This window comes from Epinephelus lanceolatus, chromosome 2 (genome assembly GCF_041903045.1).
Source record: "Epinephelus lanceolatus isolate andai-2023 chromosome 2, ASM4190304v1, whole genome shotgun sequence".
NCBI lineage: Eukaryota > Metazoa > Chordata > Actinopteri > Perciformes > Serranidae > Epinephelus > Epinephelus lanceolatus.
In genome coordinates, this window is record NC_135735.1 from 40,992,702 (window position 1) to 41,012,433 (window position 19,732).

The 19,732-nt window shown below is 42.5% G+C and overlaps 2 protein-coding genes across 3 annotated transcripts in view; one reads left to right on the forward strand and one right to left on the reverse strand.

The window, feature by feature from the left end:
- slc7a10a (solute carrier family 7 member 10a) overlaps positions 1 to 2,778 on the forward strand; it is a 32,994-nt gene extending 30,216 nt beyond the window's left edge. The window contains exons 10-11 of the mRNA XM_033630618.2: positions 618 to 795; positions 907 to 2,778. Of these exons, the coding sequence (XP_033486509.1) occupies positions 618 to 795; positions 907 to 1,007 (279 nt within the window). The 3' untranslated portion in view covers positions 1,008 to 2,778. The remainder of the gene's footprint in view (positions 1 to 617; positions 796 to 906) is intronic.
- Positions 2,779 to 4,876: 2,098 nt separating this feature from the next.
- lrp3 (low density lipoprotein receptor-related protein 3) lies at positions 4,877 to 19,346 on the reverse strand. Of its 2 annotated transcripts, none has more exons than XM_078161771.1 (7): positions 19,144 to 19,346; positions 13,010 to 13,145; positions 12,723 to 12,928; positions 11,501 to 12,117; positions 10,687 to 11,159; positions 10,210 to 10,342; positions 4,877 to 8,634 (listed from the first exon to the last, which is right to left on the reverse strand). In XM_078161771.1, the coding sequence occupies exons 1-7, from the start codon at positions 19,202 to 19,204 to the stop codon at positions 7,762 to 7,764; spliced, it is 2,499 nt and encodes an 832-aa protein (XP_078017897.1). In that variant the 5' UTR covers positions 19,205 to 19,346; the 3' UTR covers positions 4,877 to 7,761. The 2 variants fall into 2 exon arrangements, with proteins under 2 accessions (XP_078017897.1, XP_033485247.2); XM_033629356.2 differs by having other exon boundaries at positions 13,010 to 13,148.
- Between the last annotated feature and the right edge of the window lie 386 nt (positions 19,347 to 19,732).

Below are 19,732 nucleotides of genomic sequence, written 5' to 3' on the forward strand. Positions count from 1 at the left end.
GCTGTAAAAAGCTAACATAGGGCTGTAAACTAATGTTAACTATACTACGGACGCCTGACCTAATTTCACCACTATAACAAGACTGTAAAGCCATGTCGGCGTGATGATATGATATGTCTCATTTAGCCACTTGTTAGAAATTGTCTTTTTAAAGACACACAGAAGCTTCAAAGTTCATGAGCGGTGTATTAACTGAAATATTTTATGTTGTAGAACAAAATGTGAAAATCTCTTAAGCTTGTGTTAACCACAGACATTATTTCAGGCATCTAACCAAAAACCATTAAAAAAATCCATTGACTTGGAGCTGGGAGAACCAGGAGTGCAAAAAATGCTAGCTCATTTTCCAGTTTTAGGACTCATTCCTGGGGCACTCTTTTGGCTGGGGATGGGTATGAATCATATATGGGCGCCCCCTGGTGTTGGAAAGGTGAATTACATGATATGTGTTTGTCCTGAGGCCCTATGCTTGGATACAGTGTACTGTAATATGCTTGTTTCAGATGGAAGAAATTTAAAAATTCTCATCTCAAAGGATTAAATATAGCAGTTGCTGTACCATGGCAACAAAGGGAAGAGAAAGTCTTCAGGATTGTGTGTATTTTCATCCTGTGCAGGTAAGCTTGTTGATCCCCATCACCTACTTGATATTCTGGGCTGTGCTGCTGTGCTTCAGTCTGTACTCTGAACCAGTGGTTTGTGGTCTGGGAATGGTCATCATGCTGACTGGAGTCCCTGTATACTTTGTGGGTGTTCACTGGAAGGACAAACCCAAATGGGTCTACAGGGTAGTCGGTGAGTTGGTCCATGCCACTGTGCAGTACATATTCAATTTTTTTTTTAATGAATAGGTATGTTAGACATTCCTATAATTAAAACCCCTCCTGTTGTCTTTTTGCTTTGCAGAAAGAGTCACATACATGGGCCAGAAAGTGTGTTATGTGGTGTTTCCTCAGGAAGACCCTTCAGAGACTGAACCCCTCACTGCCTCCAAAGCCATTGACTGAGCAGTGCAGTCAAACCAGGAATTCCTTTTTTACATCAGCACCTGTACTTCCAGTTTTTGCATTACAGTTTTTTACATTGGTCAGTTTGTGGATGGTGAAGAGATGGTTTCGTCCATGCTCTTGCACAGGTGCTGCCTGAGTGGGGCTGCGATGAAGCTCCACAGTTAAAGATGCAGATGGTTACACTTAGGGCATTAGCATGTTAAACCCTAAAGCTGTTTTTATTTGTTGGGTGGTACTGTTCCTCCGTTCTCCTCACCAGTATACCAAGTTTCTTCTTTCATACCAATCTTTATCTCATCTTCTCTCCTCTACTCACTCAAACAACCTCCATCTGTCATCTTCTGCTTCACTTCCAAGATATTCTTCTTTTATGACTTAAACTAAATCCTTGAGCTAATGTGCCTTATGAAATCTATGTGTTGGTATAGTGTGTTGGTTTGTGCGGGTATTTTGATTGTGTGATAACTTTTTTGAGGTAAATATGCAAGCAGTTTCTGCATCCTAGCAATACTTCTCTATTACAGCTGCTACCCTCAGCTCCATTTTCACTAATTATTCACATGATGTTTACTGTTTATCAACTGGGGATGAGTATTTCTCTGTCTCTATCTGCCAAGCTACAGTATCCGGCCATTCTTTTAACTTTACACCCCCGTTCTGTTTTTATAATATCACTACTTTCTCCTGAGAGATACTCTTGGTGCCTTCATGTTATTACTGGAGAGATTATCTACACAGCACTCATCGTTCCCAGCAATATTTACAGCACAGGAGAAACAGGAGGATGATGGGAAGTTTGTGGCTGTCAGCTGGACAAATGGCCTCCTTGCTCAGAAATGAATAAGCTGCATCATTACAACACGTCGACAGGCTGTTTTACTTTTGAAATGTCCATATCTTTGGGAATGCCACTGTGAACTCTTTCAAGGTGCTTGACCTGCCAAGACAGTTATTAGATTTCAGATTTCTCACCTGATGTTATGATACAGTGCTTACCATTAACATGTTGGATAACATAACCAGAACCCATGTTGATGAATAGATGTTTACTTGTGCATGAGCCTGCTCCCACTTCCACAAAGACACATCATCACAACAATTACCACAGGCCCACTGACTTTCTAAAGATCGACTGACTTATTATGGTACTGTTGACATTCTATAGTTGAATTGACCTATGACCTTATGGACTTCCTGTGGTTCTTTTTACTCAAAATACTTATCTTGGTCACAATGACATACTAAGTTGCCCCCAAATTCTAATGGTCACAGCGATGTCTGTACTGGAGTTGTGATACCACCCGTGCTTCAGGTGGTATTGGTGTTTACATGTATTTAAATAATCTGTTATAGCACTTGTGTATGAGCTCTTTATGTTGTACATACAACAGGAACATATGAGAGTTTGGGCCAGAGGCCTTTTTAACATGATGTAAACCAGCAGGTTGGAACTTGAACTGAACATTCGGTCCTTTTCCAGGCCAGCCGATTTCCCCCTGCTTCAAATCCACTAGGAGACACACTTCAGACAACGTCTGCCGGCCACGTCCAGGCGCTGTTAGCTCAGTTGAGATCTGTAAATACTCTGTAAAGAAAAACAAACTGTTACAAGCGCCAGGGACTCTACAAAGATCACATTCCTCAGACATGTTGTGATACATTTGCATACTGTACAATTGATGGGTGCACCTATATGTTTTGTAAAAGAGTGTGAAGTTGTACAAGAATAACAATGTAATTACTTATTAAATATAGCAACTTCTAAAATGCATGTTTTTTTTTTCTTTTTTGATAATCCGAGTGGGTATTGTGTCAATAGCATACTCTGACTTTTTATCTAGCGCCATCATCAGGTTAGGTCTGCTGTACTTTGTGTTACATGCTAATTAGCAAAGCATGCTATCACATTATCATGGTAAACATGTCAGCTTTGCCACTGTGAGCATGTTAGCATTTTGACATTATTATGACAAATTAGCAATTAGCTAAAAAGTATTGCTGTGCCTGTACGTACGGCCTAAGAGATACAGTATAGAGGTGACTAATAACTCAGGGCGGGACAAGATGGAGAAAATAAGATATATTTTTACCAAATGCCTATATCGATATAACAATATTGTAGGGTAGATTTTTGTTAGGTAATCATGAGTAATGTGGATATAATGGCTAAATAATAGAACAGCTAGTCAAGTCTGGTAAGTTAAGAAAATTACATCACTTTACTGTAACGCAGCCTTTAAAACCAGGAAAAGACAACACTCAGGATATAACGATATCCAAGATGATATCTAGTCTCATATCACAATATTAATGTAATGTAGATGTACAGCCCAACCCTTTGATGACTACAAAACAAGCTCTGTCAACTTACTAACAAAATGTTATGAATAGATGTCAGGTAATAAACTACCAGTATTATGGTGGTAGTTGTACTGGCAGTAGTGTTTTGAGGCAAAAACAGAAATCATATTGAAAATATTTCACACACTGAAATAACTCAGTAAATGATAAAGAGCTTGAAGTTTATTAATTGCAGGCACAGGAAAACAATGACTAATAACCAGCAGAAGGCTGTACAGGGTTTTGATCAGCAAACCCCACAACGTCATGGTGGCATTTCTCTTTCAGCACAAAATATACAAATATAGTTCTCAAAATAAGAGAAGTGCTTTCATACAAACAGTTAACGCTGACGTCAGCCTTTGACAGGGAAGAAGCTTTAAAATCAAACAGCAAGGAGAGGGTAAGCCATTCTTAGAAAACCTGGTTCAGTAGCACTTTACTTTCCAGTGGCATGGATCCAGTGTATTTACCTGTGTGTTAACCCTTTGAAAAGTCCAGTTATTACTCAGCATATTGGAAAGGGTTTGATAAAGTGAATAAATGCAAAGGAGAAAAACTGACAAAACAGTTAAGAAGATCTTGACATGGCTTCTGCCAAAGCAGTAAAACCCAGAACAGAAACACTTGATCTTAGCTGACAGATAATAAAACATCACCTTAACCACATTAGCAGTCAATGTGTCAGTGCAGTCTGCAAAATATCAAAGCAATGAACTTCACCAAGACTTTCACAGATTTAAATAAACAGGTAAATACACTGAATTTATATAGTTACTTTTTCCTTAACTCCCCTGCCATAATAATCCCAGAGATTCCTGATGCAGTAGTGCATTTTAACTCCAGAGCAGTCGGTTGTATCAATCACATGTCATGTCATAAAGCTGTGTCCAGACACACAAACACATCCTATCTCTTCGAACATGTAAACCACAACTGTGGGCTGTGAAACTGTCCGTGATATTTACAACAGCAAGGAAAACCATTAAGGCAGTTTAACACACCTCTGTACATCACAAAGCAGGTAAGGAAATACATTCTGCAGATATGTGATTTTTCTTTCTAAACTAATAAACGTAAATCATTTAAGGACGGACAGGCTTTGAACTTAAATAACAAGGTACATGGGGGAAAAAGCACAAAATATATAAAGCTTGGAATGAGTAAACTGATGTGAAGTGGAATCAGAGCAAATTATTAGGCAGGAATTACTTGTGGAGACATCTCTAATGGCACATAACATGTAGCAGCCGTTCATGAGAAAACTTCTATAAGAAGGAAAAACAGCAGTAAAGACGATGCATTAAGTACAGAAACCTAACAAATCAACCAGCATCTGGCTTCTGCTCATTTCTCTTTCTGTTCAGTATTAATGTCCTGCAGTAAAAGAGGGAGAAATCCATTGATTTCAAGAAAAATGAAAGTGATACATTCTTCAGAGGTCCAACAGTTATTAGTAAAGGGTCACCAGGGTCACCTCAGAGAGACAAGCTTTACAAAAAACACCAGGCAATCAAGTTCAATCAAGTTCAGTGTTTGTCAAGGCAGAGAGAGAAATATAAAGTAGGACTCGTACAGGTCTCCGCTGAAGACTGAAAAATAGAGGCCTTTGATTTAACATCCTGTCGTAAAAATTCCACAGCATAGATATGAATTTCCAATGGAACAAACCAGCAGTCCAGGCGCCTGCAGTGACCAGTGTGCAGTCAGCAGTACTGCAGAGGTACAACTGCGATGAACAGGACTCAACAAGCAGTCGATATTCTGAAGTGAAACCTCTCTTCCGGACACTTCCTGGACATTCACATAAAATCTTCACTGCACTGAATGGAAATCAGAGCAGACACAGACACATGTCAAGTTCATTCAGGTGAGGAAAGGCTTCCTTTAGAGGACAGTTTGGGTTTGATTTGAGGAGGACGAGGAGCTGAGCAGAGTTATGGGCATTATACTTGGACGCACTGCCTCACTTTACATCCAAGTTTGGCTTTTTGAATCTGATGATATGTCAAGAGAAAAATGCTTAATTGAAAAACTAATTTCATACAACTTATGAAACATAAAGAAAAAGTTCTTCATGTTTAAAAGGGGTCACTGAAGTATCACTAAAGAGGAATAGCGCTGGAAACGTACAGTATATGTTGAATAAATACTGACAGAGGTTTAGCATGATTGAATGATTGAGTGATGCTGCACTGTTAAAGGAACAGTTCGACATTTTTGGGGCGATATGCTTATTTGCCTTTACCTAAGAGTTAGATGACAAGATTTTAACCACTCTCATATCACATATTCCTATAGGCAAGGCTGCAGCCAGCGACCAATTAGCATAGCTTAGCACAAAGATTGAAAACAACTGGAAAATGCTAGCCTGGCTCTACCTGAAGGTACAGAACCTGCTCACTCACTACCTTTAGACAAAGTCAGGCTGCTTTACCTTATCAGTCTTTGTGCTAAGCTAGGCTAAGCTAACTGATTGGTGGGCAGAGCCTTATATTTTATGGACGGTTCTGAGAGTGGCATTGATCTCCTCATCTAAAGGCCCAGACACACCAAACCGACATCAAAGAACTGGCGGTGACTGAAGCCAACTTTTGCATTGCCTCAAGTTGTCTGAATCTTGTCCAAAAATTTGCACTTGAATAAGCTGCAAAAACTACAGCCGATGGCCAACCAGCATGACGTTCTACGTTTGTGTGAAAGGAAATAACTCATCACACAAGCAGGAAGCGTTAGTCTGTATTTGTCATTCAAAAAGGGAAATCGGAGGACTGACAGGACTATTTCAAGATGCTAGTTAGCCAGTTAGCACATTAACAACACAACCCGATGTTAAAAAAATAACCAAAGCATATTACTGTGCCTTAGGGAACAGTGACACAAACAATGAACCATTTCTGCTTAGCCGTTTAGCCTGATGGCTAAAAAAAATATTTTGCCTAATATCTCGCCATCTTGACCTTAGTTGTTTGCTTTCCTCACTTTTATTTCTCTTCTCATGTGCTGAGCTGAACAACCAATCAGAGTGATCTCATTCATCAATGGGCTCCGCCATCTCCAATGCTGATTCAACATGCTGAATTGTCCAAAAAAGGCTGACTAGGGCCGACGAGGGCCAACAGTGAGAGACACACCACAAAAAGTAGGGCGACAGATGCTCACCGATGTCCCGACATTGATCAACAGCCGACCTTTGGCTTGGTGTGAGGGCCCTAACTCTCTACCAGAAAGCTAAAATTTATTGTATTTCCCAAAATGTCAAACTTTTGTGCATCAAATTTGTGTTTAAAAAGAAGGTCTGGTGATGTTTTATGTTTTCGTACTGATAGCAAATCCCATGAAAAAGGCCAAAACCAACAATGTATCAGTTCTGCTGACAAGTATTGTTTGTGTAGCCTGATATAGTTTATACCTCTGTGTTGTAGAGCTTCAGTGTTGTCTCAAAACTATTTAAAAAAAACCACATCAGTAGCCTCATTATCATGACCACACCCATCACACACACACACACACACACACACACATCGTCCTACTGCCGCAAATACTCACTAGAGCGCCACGTGTGTATTAATCCGCAGCTGAAAACAGCAATTGCCAACAATTGCACTACTTGCACTTACTCCTGTTTGAATAACGTTTCATGAAAACTCCATGTCATTTTAGGAAATTATTTTGTTTTTTTTAAAAGTTAAAGTATACACACAGACTGGTGAAGTCTGTATGCATTTGTTTTGGCCTTTTCATTTGATTTGGTAAAAACAAAAACATAAAATATCCCTATTGTTATCCTTCAATGCGACAGCCAACTGACTTTATAGAAGTCTCATACAATAATAAAAACACCACCTCCTACAGTAAAATAGGAATAAGTCAGATTATAGGATCATTAATCAGGTAAATTTATATTGGATCACTAAACAGGCTTTCATTGTTCACAGTATATAGCGGTGCATAATGGCTCTGGGTTAACGACACAAAGGCTGCTTTGGCGTAAGGACATGATGCCAATATTGTATTGGTACTGGTGGCCAGAATTGAGTTTGATTTTCTGGAACAGGCTCATGATGAGTTTGTGTCCAAACAGGTTAAAAAGGGGCATTTGTTTGCATTTAACTGTGGGAGTCAACATCAAGCTCCTGTTTGACAAAGAGATTTACTGTACAACACAGACCATAAGCACAACCAACGCTGGTTTTATTCATCTTAGCAAAACACTGCATGTGCATAATTTGGTGCATATGCAAATTTTTATGCACTCAAAGTGTTGAGTGGACATGAGCGAATTATATTACTTCTCTCACACCTCTGAATCTGGTTGGGACACATTCAAGGACACTTTAGCAGAGCGGATATTGCTGACGCCAGGTCTCAACAGAGTGAGGGGACGGAGAGTATTTTCCTAAAATGCTCTTCAGCATGGCGTTGTCTCCCTCCCTGAATCTCCTCCCTCATCACTGAGGGTCCTGCTGAACCTGCAGAGCTTGCTCTTGCCCTCTCTCCTCCTCTCATCCCTGCTTCTTATTTCCCTGCTTGGCACGTCCACAGTAAAGTGGCTGTTGCAGTCCTCTGCTTTCACAGAGGAGGACGAGGACTCAGAGGGCGTGGTCACCTCGAGCCCCTGGGAGTGAGGGTGGGTTGTGGGTGTCTGGGAGCTGCTGGAGAACACAGGAGGTGAGATAGGGGACAAGGGCCCCAAGGGGGAGTAACGTCTCAAGGAAACACCCTTTAGGTTGACAGCGAGCTCCAGAACTAGTTTCCTAGATGCCCTGGGGTGGCACGGGGGTACAGAGTCTTCCTGGGGAGTGAGAGGGGCTCCGCTATGGGCTGAGGACTCACTCTGAACAGGGGTGGAGGGCTCGGACTGTGGGGCCCTGCTGCTGTCCCTGCTGACAGGTGACAGTTCCTCCTCCTCTGGACTGTCCACTGACTGTGAAGAGAGAGGCGATGCAGGGCTCTCTGGTGTGCAGGGCTGTGAGTCCATGTTGGCTGAGCAGCAAGAGCCCGGCACTACATCAGCCTCATCACCGAGCCCAGCTCCAGACCTGGCCCTTGCCTGAGGCCCTTGCACACCCACAGTTCGGTAGTTGTGGAGCCCAAGTGTGATTTGTGTGGGTCCAGGGGAGTCAAGCAGGGGGGCATGACCTCTAGTTCGCCCTCCACTGCGGAACAGGCGACTCCACAGATGTCCCAGACGTCGACGAGAGGAGGAAGAGGAGGAGCGCCGAGTCGAGTGACGTCTGATCTGTCTGCGCATCGCCAGCCGCAGGTTCTGTAACACGGAGGCCTGGAGGAGGGGAAGGGCAAACAGAGAAGTAGAGACACAGAGAAACTATAACTCTGTTTCTATCTAACTGTCAAGTACAAACCAAGCAATAAACTCCAGGGCTGAAAAACAAGCAAGCGTCAAAAACTGCAGTTCCCTGACTGTCCACTTGAGGCTGGCTCTAAAAGCAAGTTAACCCCCCGTAAAGTGCCATGTTAAAATGCCCAAATTTACAACACAAATGAACATGTTTACAGCCTGGTGCAATGTGTCTTTAGCTAATTTTCCCATTCTTGACAACTGTACAGGGGCTGAATTTTTATATAACTCATCTGTATACATTTCATAAATGCTGTCCCCTACTAAGTTGCTACCGTAGCAACAACACTGATTAGGTCATGTAAACATGGCGTAACCCCAGTTTCTCAAAGTATATCAACGCATTTTCAGTTAAAGAAAGTTAACTGTAGGCCTACTGTTGTGGTCACCTTTTTCAGTGTTTGGTTGTACTAAAAGACCTTCTAAGGAGTTGAGTGTTCATTATTTCTGGTAAGTACATGTTTTAATGGTTTTAAGCCTGTTTTTCGACATCAAAAATTAGCATTAGCATTATCACAGTTAGCCACCGTTCTAACTAAGCTAGCAGCTACTGTTTGGGTTATTTCCACCCTCTTGCCCAAATATGGCACTAAAAATCCAAGATGGCGACCATTTTTTTATGCGGTCTATGGTACAAACAAGATATAATGCGTTAATGTGTGATCTTTAGATGTGCTGTAGGGCTGTGTATTGGCAAGAATCTGGCGATGTGATATGCACATCGGGCTCAATACAGGGCTCATGATTCAATATATTGCAATATATTGTGACTTTTAAATCTAATTTGTTGGGAAACTGTAAACACTAGCAGGGCACCCTTTATGATTCTGTCTGTTTCATAGGCTGGTGTTCTTTGTGTTTATGTTACTGACGCAACATTGGGGTGGAAGAGTCGAACAGCTGAAGACAGATTACAACACTAGACAATTACAAGAGATCCAGAGGTTGAGGGTTTAAACACAACACAAATGAACCACTGTCACAAACTTTTGTATATAAACTATTACTTACAAATTGATAAAAACAAAATGAAAACAAAATATTGCAAAACTCAAGTGTATTGATAGTTTTCAAACCCCTTATTTGCTGGTAGGCGGATTTTGTTTCCTCCACTCAGTGCCAGGCTATCTGTCTTCCTTTGCTTCCACACCTTATGTAAAGCTAAGCTAAATGGCTGCTGTAGCTTGATATTTACCATAAAGATATAAGAACTGAGTCAACATCTAACTCACGACAAGAAAGAAAACAAACTTATTTGTCAAAGTGTTAACTTTTCCTTTGTGTAAATAACACAATATTGGTTTTGCTCACACAGACATTACAGTGTTTACTGAAACAGAAATTGAATTCAAAGAGATACTGACTAATGTTGCCTGCGTCAGGATTGCACTGCTGCTCCTGGTTACCAAAATTGCAAAAAATTAGCTAGTCACACCAGTTATGCACAAATCCTGAGTTTGAAGGTCCAGGGTGCATTATTGTGTGTGAATGCAGTACCTGGGTGGGGTTGTACACTGGGAAATCCTCCACTGGAGGGATGAGCCCCTGGGCGATTAACTGACCATACGAAGGGGGTGCCTCTCTCTGGACAAACTCCGCCTCCATGCGAGTCATCTGAGTTTCAAAAGCTCTGTAAGGGGGAGATAAAGAGAGCAAGGTGAGCAGACAGACGGCAGGACAGAAGAAAAGAGAAAGAACTTAAGTGATGTAGTCAGAGAGTGAGTGAGTTTTAGGAGAACAGCATTAGTTCTGAAGAAACCTGTGGCCTCTGCACCATCAACAGCAATTAGATGCTGTAACAGTATCAATGTGCTCTTGGACCCACATGTCGGAGATATTATGGTGGTAGATTTATTCAGAAACAAAGCTTTGAATAATTCCAAGGGATGAAATAAACGAGTACACTACATGAGACAGTAGTGTAAGTGGGGGACCAGTAATACTGGATACAGAGACAGACAGAGGTGTCCCTACCTGTACTCTCTGCTTCTGAGGGAGTGGAGTTTGAGGGCACAGCCAAGGGCAATAACTAGCAGGAGACTGCAGACCAGACTGCCGATCAGGGCGGCCGTGATCACTTTCCTGGGCACCGCTGCCAGGCAGTCCCTCTCATCACTCCCATCTAAACAGTCCTCCTGGCCATCACACCGCCACGTCTCAAAAATGCACAGGTTCGTCCCACAGTGGAAGTTTCCAGGTTGGCAGTCATAACAGTTTTTCTCATCCGACCCATCCGGGCACCTCTTCTGGTTGTTGCAGCGCTCAGAGGCTGGGTAGCACACTCCAGTGCCACCCTCGCAGGGAAACTCACCCACTGGACACGTCGGGCAGGCCTCCTCGTCACGACCAGATGGACAGTGCCAGTAGCCGTCGCAATGCTGGCGTTCAGAGTAGCAGCCCTGATCGCTGCCACAGGGATGCTCGCCGGGAAAGCAGTAACCTTTGACCTGAGTGGGTGGAGGAGAAATACATCACCGTCTAGACACAGAGAGGACAACTTGTACTCTGCTTGATTGATGGCGTTCTCTGCAGAAACAGAACAGCTCCTCTATCTTCCAGCCATACTAATCAGAAAAGCGTTGATTCTAAATGTAGACAGAAATGGTGAAAAAAGGATGTTTCAAACATCCACTACTGACAGAGAGATGGAGAGGATGGAGAAGCATAAAGAAGAAGGTTTAAACTATAAGTCAGGAGAGACAGGTGGAGATGAATGAAGGGTTTAAATCTGAGGACAGTGGAACAAGTTTTCTGAAAAGTAGGATGCAGTATTCCCAGCTTGCAGTACCTGGTATGTGGCGTTGAAGCCATGTCCAGGGCTGTGAGGCTGAGCCATGTACAAAACACTCATCTGTCCCCGACTTGACTCCAACAGCGCAGGGCGCCGGTTGTTATGATATGACAACACCTGTAAGAGGTGCTCTGCACGCTGCAGCAGGCCATCGTAGACATGCAGCGAGTCTCCAGGTCCCAGCTGCAGGTCCAGCTGCAGCACGATGGGCTTGGGGTCCTGAGTATCCAGTGACCACGAACACCTCAGCTCTATGGCGGCGCTCCTGTTAGCCCGGAAAAAATCTGGGGAAGCAAAGGACCCATAGAAGTTCCCTAGATGTTTGCCACAGGTGGTGTCAGGGCAATTCAGCTCATCTGTGCCATCAGGACAGTCACGGGCTCCGTTGCAGCGCAGGGCAGCAGGTAGACAGCGGGTGGACTGAGCCTCAGTGCACGGGAGGGAGCCAAAGGGGCAGAGGCCAGGCCGGGCTTCAGTGGGAGGGGGGGAGCAGCTGCGTTCGTCTGTGGCATCGCCGCATTCATCCTGACCGTTGCACTTCCAGGAGCGAGGAAGACACTTTCCATTCCCACACAGGAATTCATCTGACTGACAGCTGCTCTGGCCCAGGTGACCTACAGAGGAGAGAAAATGACAGACTGCAACACAAACTGACATGCTTGCATTTAGCTGAGCGCAACAACACAATCAATAGTGATTTCCATTGTACACGATGTAATTAGTCTTTAGTGACATCCTTCCAAAACATATACAAACTGATGGATTTAATGTTCTTCAGCACAGTCTGGCAGCTAATCCCCACTTTTAATTTTAGTACTTTCTGTCCGACTTCATATAAATCCCGATCCAGTGTCCCAGCCCTCATAGTCATTTGCTGGGCCATACTGAAAGCTAAGACACATTTTGCTGTCATTTCTAGTCTAACTGAAAGTTCAGTGCTCTTTGAAAGGGTGTAGTTGCATTATTATGCTCTTCTCAGTATAAAATGGTGTTAAAATGACAATAATATTGTTTATTCCAGTTATTTCTGTGACAATATATCGTGTAATAAAAGTACTTATCGTGACAGGCCTAGCAAGCAGCCTAAGTAGAGCCAACAATGTCTAGTGATAATGTAACATATTTCTATACAAGCAATACAGGAATACAAAATACTGCCATAATGACACACAAGAGGGTATTAGTCAGTGTAGTAAATATCCTCCTTTGTCCTGCTTACCTCTGATGTAGGAGAGGCGAAACCCTTGTGCTTGCCCAGTACCGTTGGCCTGAGAGTGGAAATAGAGCCAAACGCGCCCCCTGGTAGAGATGAAGGGCGGAGGCAGCATGGAGCCACACAGCCTGGATTCCCCGTTCCTCGAAGGAGTCAGCAGGAGCCAGTCTCCCAAACAACTTCCTGACTCCGCCACATCAAAGTTCCGGAAGCTAGAGCAGAAGAAGGATGCTTTCAGATGCTTACTCCACAACAAAGGTCGTGTGTGTACTGTATGTGTGACAGGGTTCTACCTGATGGTGATGACCTCTCCTTGACCTCCCTGGATATGCCAGCTGCAGTTGGTTCCAGGCGGGTAGTTTAAAGGCCAGGAGGGGCTGTAGATCACACCCCTACGCTCTGTGTGGACCTCCACTCGCTCACTGCAGCCTGCTGGGTGACAAGGATGAGGAGATGGGAGCACACGCATTAGTGAGGCCAGTCTATGTTATCATTTAGTGGACGTTTACGTGTCGGAGTGGAATATGCTCAGAATGTATGGGCTGTTTGCTAGCTAATGTACGGATGGTATGCTAGGAAGTGTTCTCCTGAATTTAGCATGGAATTGCGAAAAGAAGACCATCCATAAAATGATCATTTTCATAACATTAAAAACTATCACAACTGACAGTGATATGGGCTACGTAACACTTGTATTACATTCTAGTTTTCCAGTTTCTAATAAATCTGACAGTAAAGACACACAGAGACAGTACAGTGTTTGACACTGATTGTACACCATAGATTTTAATAATAACTAGATACCAGACACCAAGATGGCACCTTTTTCATTCCAATGTAGGTGCTAATGTTAGCTTCTAGCTTCTGGGTTTTCTTCTGTGGTACGAGACCCACTGAATATGCGCAGTACGATCTGTCCAGCTGGCGAGTTTCCGCTTGACTCCCTAGACTTTATATTGTGATTACATCACAGATTTTTAAATCACTTTTCTTGGCTTTGGGAAAGTTTTACAAACATAAAACAACCATGGTAAATTAACCTTGTTTGCAGTTTGAGGTGTCAACAGTTTTACAGACGTCTCACTAGCCCCTTTTACACTGCCAGATTTTCAGCGAATGTTGGGCCATTTTGCCGGCAAGCTGCGAGTGTTTAGATACACAGAGCTGGATTGGCGAGTTGATCCGAGGTGCCCAATTTCCCGCTGTGTAGGGGTAAACATATTGGCAAAACCTTTTTGGTTTAAAAAGAACGAGGCGCCCTTCCACCACGGGAGGGGATGTTGATGACGCTGCACATGCGACCCACTGGCGGTGGACTAACAGGAAACAGCTGATAGCAGGAATGAGCAGCTAGTAGCAAGAGGGAAACGCAAATCTGAAAGACACTGTAAACATGAGCAACTGGGGAGACAGGAATTGCGCAGACTGACCAGCTGCGGCTTCCCTCGGAGCAAGGCACAAGTCATTAGTAAGTTAAGGAATGTGAAGACAAAGTTTCACGATGTGAACGACCACAACAGCAGGAGTGGCAGGGGACGGCTCGACTGGCTGTATTTCGATTTGTGTCAGAGCATTTGGGTGTCGAGCTCACGCCCCCCATTGCCCCGAAAAAGGCCCATTCTGTATTAACAAAAAAGGCAGGTGGCATTTCGCTGCACTCCCCGATTTTGTTTTTACACTGCCAATGCTGAACGAAGACTGATTGGGCTTTCCTGCAAATCTGCACAATTCCTATTTAAAAGGGGCTTTTTATTATGGTGGTCTTTGGGGAAAATGCTTTTTGGCCTGCAGGGGGATTTTTTTGCTGCAGTACTGAGAGTGGCCACTAGGAAAAATTGGCCGCCAGGCTGAGTGGCTATCCTGGGGACCTGGCTGTACCCACAGCAGTCATGCTATGGCTTCCACTGGGGTACAGCAACACCATAAACAACCCCCACACAGAACTGCAGTAACACTAACACCAGTAGTCATAATAATAATTTAAAGTCAAGGTCGCTGTGACCTTGTATCTGTCTCAGTCTTGTGAACACAATATCTCAAATTTGGCACAAACGTCCGCTTGGACTCAGCGATGAACTCAATAGATTTTGGTAGTCAAAGGTGAAAACACAAGGTCATTGTGACTTAACAAAACATGTTTTTGGCCATAACTCAAGAATTCATGTGCTAATCATTGCAAAAATGTTACATAAATGTCTAATAGGATAAAATGATGAAGTGATGATATTCTAGATCCAAAAGGTCAAAGGTCAACTTCTCTGTGACATCATAATGTTCTGCATAAAACACTTTTCTGGCCATTAATCAACACCATAACTCAGGAACAGATGGAGAGACATCTGGTCAGATACTGAATTGGTGACTCTAATCTTGGGCGCCCACGTTAAACCTGTGCTGATTGTATAGATCTTCTGTGCTGGCTGGTTGAAGATGTGTGTGAGCATCCATGTTTTAGAATTTGTAGCTGCTTTGCTGCATCATCCATATTTGAAGCATTGTCTTCAGCCATAACGACATATGAGTCTGGACAGACATGGATGTAAACTGCAGCTTGACTGGTTCACAGAGGCATGCAACCATGAAGTGGTAATTCTAGTTTAATTTATATTTTTCTATCAGTACACTGGGAGGCACTTTTTTAGCATGTTTAAATATTGAAGGAGGGGATTTGTCCCCTCCAGTACACATTATAATTACTGCCTTGCTCAAACTAGTGTATATAGAGCGTCTTATGTGGATGGTTTTCAGGTGCACTTTAATATATACTTGGTGGCGCGTGAGTAATTTCCAGCAGCACAATGGTGTATGAGGAAATGAGTCAAAATAAAAGACACCAGTGGGCAACAGTGTGGCCCACTGATGTGTTTTTAATAGTTTTTGGACAACAATGGAGCTCATATAAGGCTTTACTGTAGCTGCACGGAAAATACTTGTTACAAGAATTAATTCATTGTTGGTTTTGGTCTTTTCAAGGGATATGTTAACAGAAAGGGAAATACAGAACTCTGCATACATATCACACAGTATCTGTCAACGTGACCTTTCTCTTACCGAGCATTTTATGTAACCATGAGGCATCCTTATCATCTTGAATTCTTGAGAGGAAAACTACACTACCTTGCACGAGAGAGATATGGCCTTTATTCATGATGAACTGAGAATTATGCATGCTCAGCAGGAACCATACTGCTACTGCCAGAACACTGCACACACACTCCACTCACTCGCATTAGTACCTTGATTCAAACTCCTGAGCAGAATATATCATGACCTTAGCATGCCAGCACCAAGAACATTAACGCTTTAAAGGACGTTACCACATCGCTGCTGTATTATACAAACATGTGTACTGTTTAAATCGGTGCAAAAACCCTAAAACAATGCCTCGACAAGACAAATGACCTTAGTGCCTTTGAGGGAAGCTCTGTGCTGATCACATGGGGGCTAAAACAGAAGCAGCACCAAACTGGCAGCCAAGGCAACAACATCGCTGCTGCCATCGCACCATTGCTCCAGGGAACAACACACAGTGTGAGGTGGCAGAGGAGAGCAATAGGAATGACACAGACATCTACAGAGTGCAGGCAATGGGTGCTATTGTTTTGTAATAAATACAGGCATCAGGATCACAGTTAGATTTCTGAAGAGTTTGTGTTAAAACAAACAGTTAAACTGTGACGTAAATATAACATCAGTGGGATGGATTTCATTTTCCTTCTTATGCTGAGAACAAGAATATAAAGCTGCTCTTATTAATCATCTCATTACAGCTTAATGCCACAGTGGCCATGACACACGTGTAAGAAGAAGCTGTCTAACAAGCCTGTTAATTACGCAGACCCACAGAGACAGAGCATCAGCTGCACTGCTTAACAATGAGAGTCTGCTCACTTCTGCTGAGTGTGTGTGTTTGTTTCAGGCTTTATTGATGAATCAGTTAAGTCAGCAGAGTGAAAGAAGAGGGCGGGAGGAGGAATCATTTAGAGCTCAGTGATGGATATCGACTACGCAGACACAGCTACCTTAGCACACACACACACACACACACACACAAATACACAGACGTCAAACTGAACTGGACCGAGAAGTCTGTAAAGTAGAGCCGCACTATGTTGCTGTTTGGTGCGACGAGTTTCTGAGCACAGCTATGACTGTATTTCACAAATTATTATTTGTAATTGCTACTTCCTCTGCCTCCAAACTCAAAATCAAAGTTTGCCAAAGTAACCTGTTGGAGTTCAGCGGTGTTTAGTTTCATCTTTGTGATTAAATATAGCATCAGAGGTAAACAGGCTGGTATTGGTTTGTTGGCTGAACAAAATTCAACCATTTAACCATGGTCTGCTTTGCCACAGACCTGTCAAATGTTAAAAACTCTCATCACAGCAGCAAATATAATATATACTCTTTCTACCCATAGTTGCTCAAAGGACCAGAATGCGCTGCAGCTTTTTCCTTGACTGAAGTTTCTACATCTCGCTCTTATTATGGACTGTTTTACTCTTCCAGTAACCTAAAGCAATGAGTTACGCTGCCAACAAGTTCATGAAAATACTCAAAGGAGATTTAATATAAGTGAATCAGTTTTTCTGATTTCTCAAAAAGATTATTAATAAAAGTCTGCAGTAGAGGTATTCAGATCTTTTACTTAAGTAAAAGTAGGGCTGCAACCAATGATTATTTTCATTGTCGATGAATTTGTCGATTAGTTGTTTGGTCTATATTTCGTCACAATGATGTCCTCAAATGTCTTGTTTTCTCAACAAACCAAAGATATTGAGTTTACTTTTATACAGGAGTAAACAAACCAGAAATAGTCACATCTAAGAAGCTAGAGTCACAGAAGTTTTTTCTTTAAAAAATTCCTCAAACCGATAAATTGATTATTAAAGTATTTGCAATTAATCTAATAGTTGACAACTTATTGCAGTTCTACGTAAAAGTACCCATACAACAGCAACAACAACAACAACAACAACAACAACAACAACAACAAAACACTCCTTTCAAAGTAAAAGTCCTGAATTTAAAACCTTACTTAAGCAAAAGTGCATAACTAGGCTACCATAAGCAAAATGTACCCACAATATCAAAAATAAAAGTGCTCATGCAGAAAATGATCCTTGTGAGTAGTATATTTTTTAGGTAAAATCTTAAACCCCACAGAAACTAGTAAATATAGCTGTTAAATAAATATAGTGGACAAACAAGTAAAACATTCCGCTCTGAGACGAAGTGGCTAAAAAATATAAAATAACATCAACTAGAAAAACTTCAAACCTGAAATGAAGCAGAGTACACTGAGTAGGTGTTCCTCATTGCATCAGTTGGATAAAGTGTTGCAGTAATAATCCTTTCCAGTTTTTCATCTGTGTTGTTTTCAAAAACAATATTTAATCCCTTGAAGCTCTAGAAGAATGTCTACAAAATGAGTTTGAATTAAGAGTTTGCTTTGCTGTCACAGACACACAGGGTGTAGGGTATGCACATCCAAAATCCTGCAGATGCTGGATCAAAACTCAAACTGAAGAAGAATCAGTGATGTCTGACGAAGATCTCTGTCAGATCAAAATGCTGCACAGTAACAACTGCCTGGAGCTTTTAATGCATCGTGTGAATCTTGTGTGTGATTCTTCACTGACACAAACATGAGATGTTCTGCTATAGAGCCCTGCAGCTACACTGCTCTGTGTGTCAGAGACAGAGACTATACTTTGTGTATGAAAAGGTGCCAAAACAAGTACTGACACGTGTTTCGGATGGTGTGTGTTTGATGGGATGGTGTGTGTGGGTACCCACACACACACACACACACACACACACACACCTCTGAAATGTGAAACAGTTTGACCCCCGTTTGTCTGCTTGGCAGCCATCTGCTTTATCTTCATGCCAATAGAGTGCAGGATATGATAACAGAGGGGGTGGGGGTGGGGGGGGCTGACTGGCTGCAGAGAAGCAGTGATGTAATGCTGATAGCAGCATCACATTTGTGAAAGAGCATCCATGTTTCCACACTAACCCTGATCATTTACCCACCACAGATCGATACCCCCGCGGGTTTCTGCATAGCATGATAGCCTCAGATTCTCCCAACAATGAAAACACCTCAGTCTTCATCTGTCTCAACACTTTATCAGAGAGACACAGGACAGAGCAGAGCTAAATATCAGCCACAGCTACCCGGGTGTGAACATTAGGTTTATATGAGAGCTCTGCTGTGACAGTGATGTTAGAAGCTTTATAAACTACAAGACCTCAGATGATAATAAACAACCACCAACACATATAAAATCTACTCACTGGATGTTACTGCCTGTTTGAACATCCTGCACACAAACATGTCTCCATCAGGATGAACAGCACAGATAAATAAGTGCACAGCTGTCCATGTAAACATTAGAGCAGATGCATTGTTGTTCCTCACCTGCACAGAGCAGAGCCGAGTGGAACCACAGCAGTCCCAGCAGCAGCTCCCTCAGCACCATGGTCCGCCGGGGACTTCTGCTCTTATCTCGGACACTCTCTCCACGCTTTGTCGGACATCTGTGTCCTCCGGAGAAGCTCCCCGCATCTGTGTTCAGCTCCGACACACCGAAGGGTCCTCACCGTGGAGAAGCATTGTGTCCTTTGCAGCGGTGGCCAAGACACCAGAGTCAAGGTAGCCAAGGGAAACCACACTGTTTCCGGTCTACGTCTTCAAAATAAAAGCCATGTCTAATCATCAACCCTTAACCATGGTCTGCTTGTAACAACATTTTCAGGACGTACATGGATTAGGCTACTATTTACAAACCTTTATCCAAGTAATATGTCATTAACTAAACATCAGCAGTGTGTTATACTGTGTTATGCTCAGAAAAGGGCAATCTGCAGATGTGTTTATATCCTCTCTCCTCTCAAATGTTTGCAAAACATTCAATTAGAGTAGATGTCTGAATTTTCTAAAACTGAGCCAAAAAATATGTGATGTCAAAATTAATTATAAATATAAACCACAAAATAACGAGGCAAGT

What these genes read in the sequence shown, in the direction of transcription:
- lrp3 (XM_033629356.2), bottom strand. Translation starts at nt 19,204, where the DNA reads ATGGTGCTGAGGGAGCTGCTGCTGGGACTGCTGTGGTTCCACTCGGCT. An exon ending in CTCGGCTCTGCTCTGTGCAG is followed by an intron (nt 13,149 to 19,143) that starts GTGAGGAACAAC and finishes CTTGTCACCCAG; the next exon opens with CAGGCTGCAGTGAGCGAGTG. An exon ending in GCTTCAACGCCACATACCAG is followed by an intron (nt 11,160 to 11,500) that starts GTACTGCAAGCT and finishes CCACCCACTCAG; the next exon opens with GTCAAAGGTTACTGCTTTCC.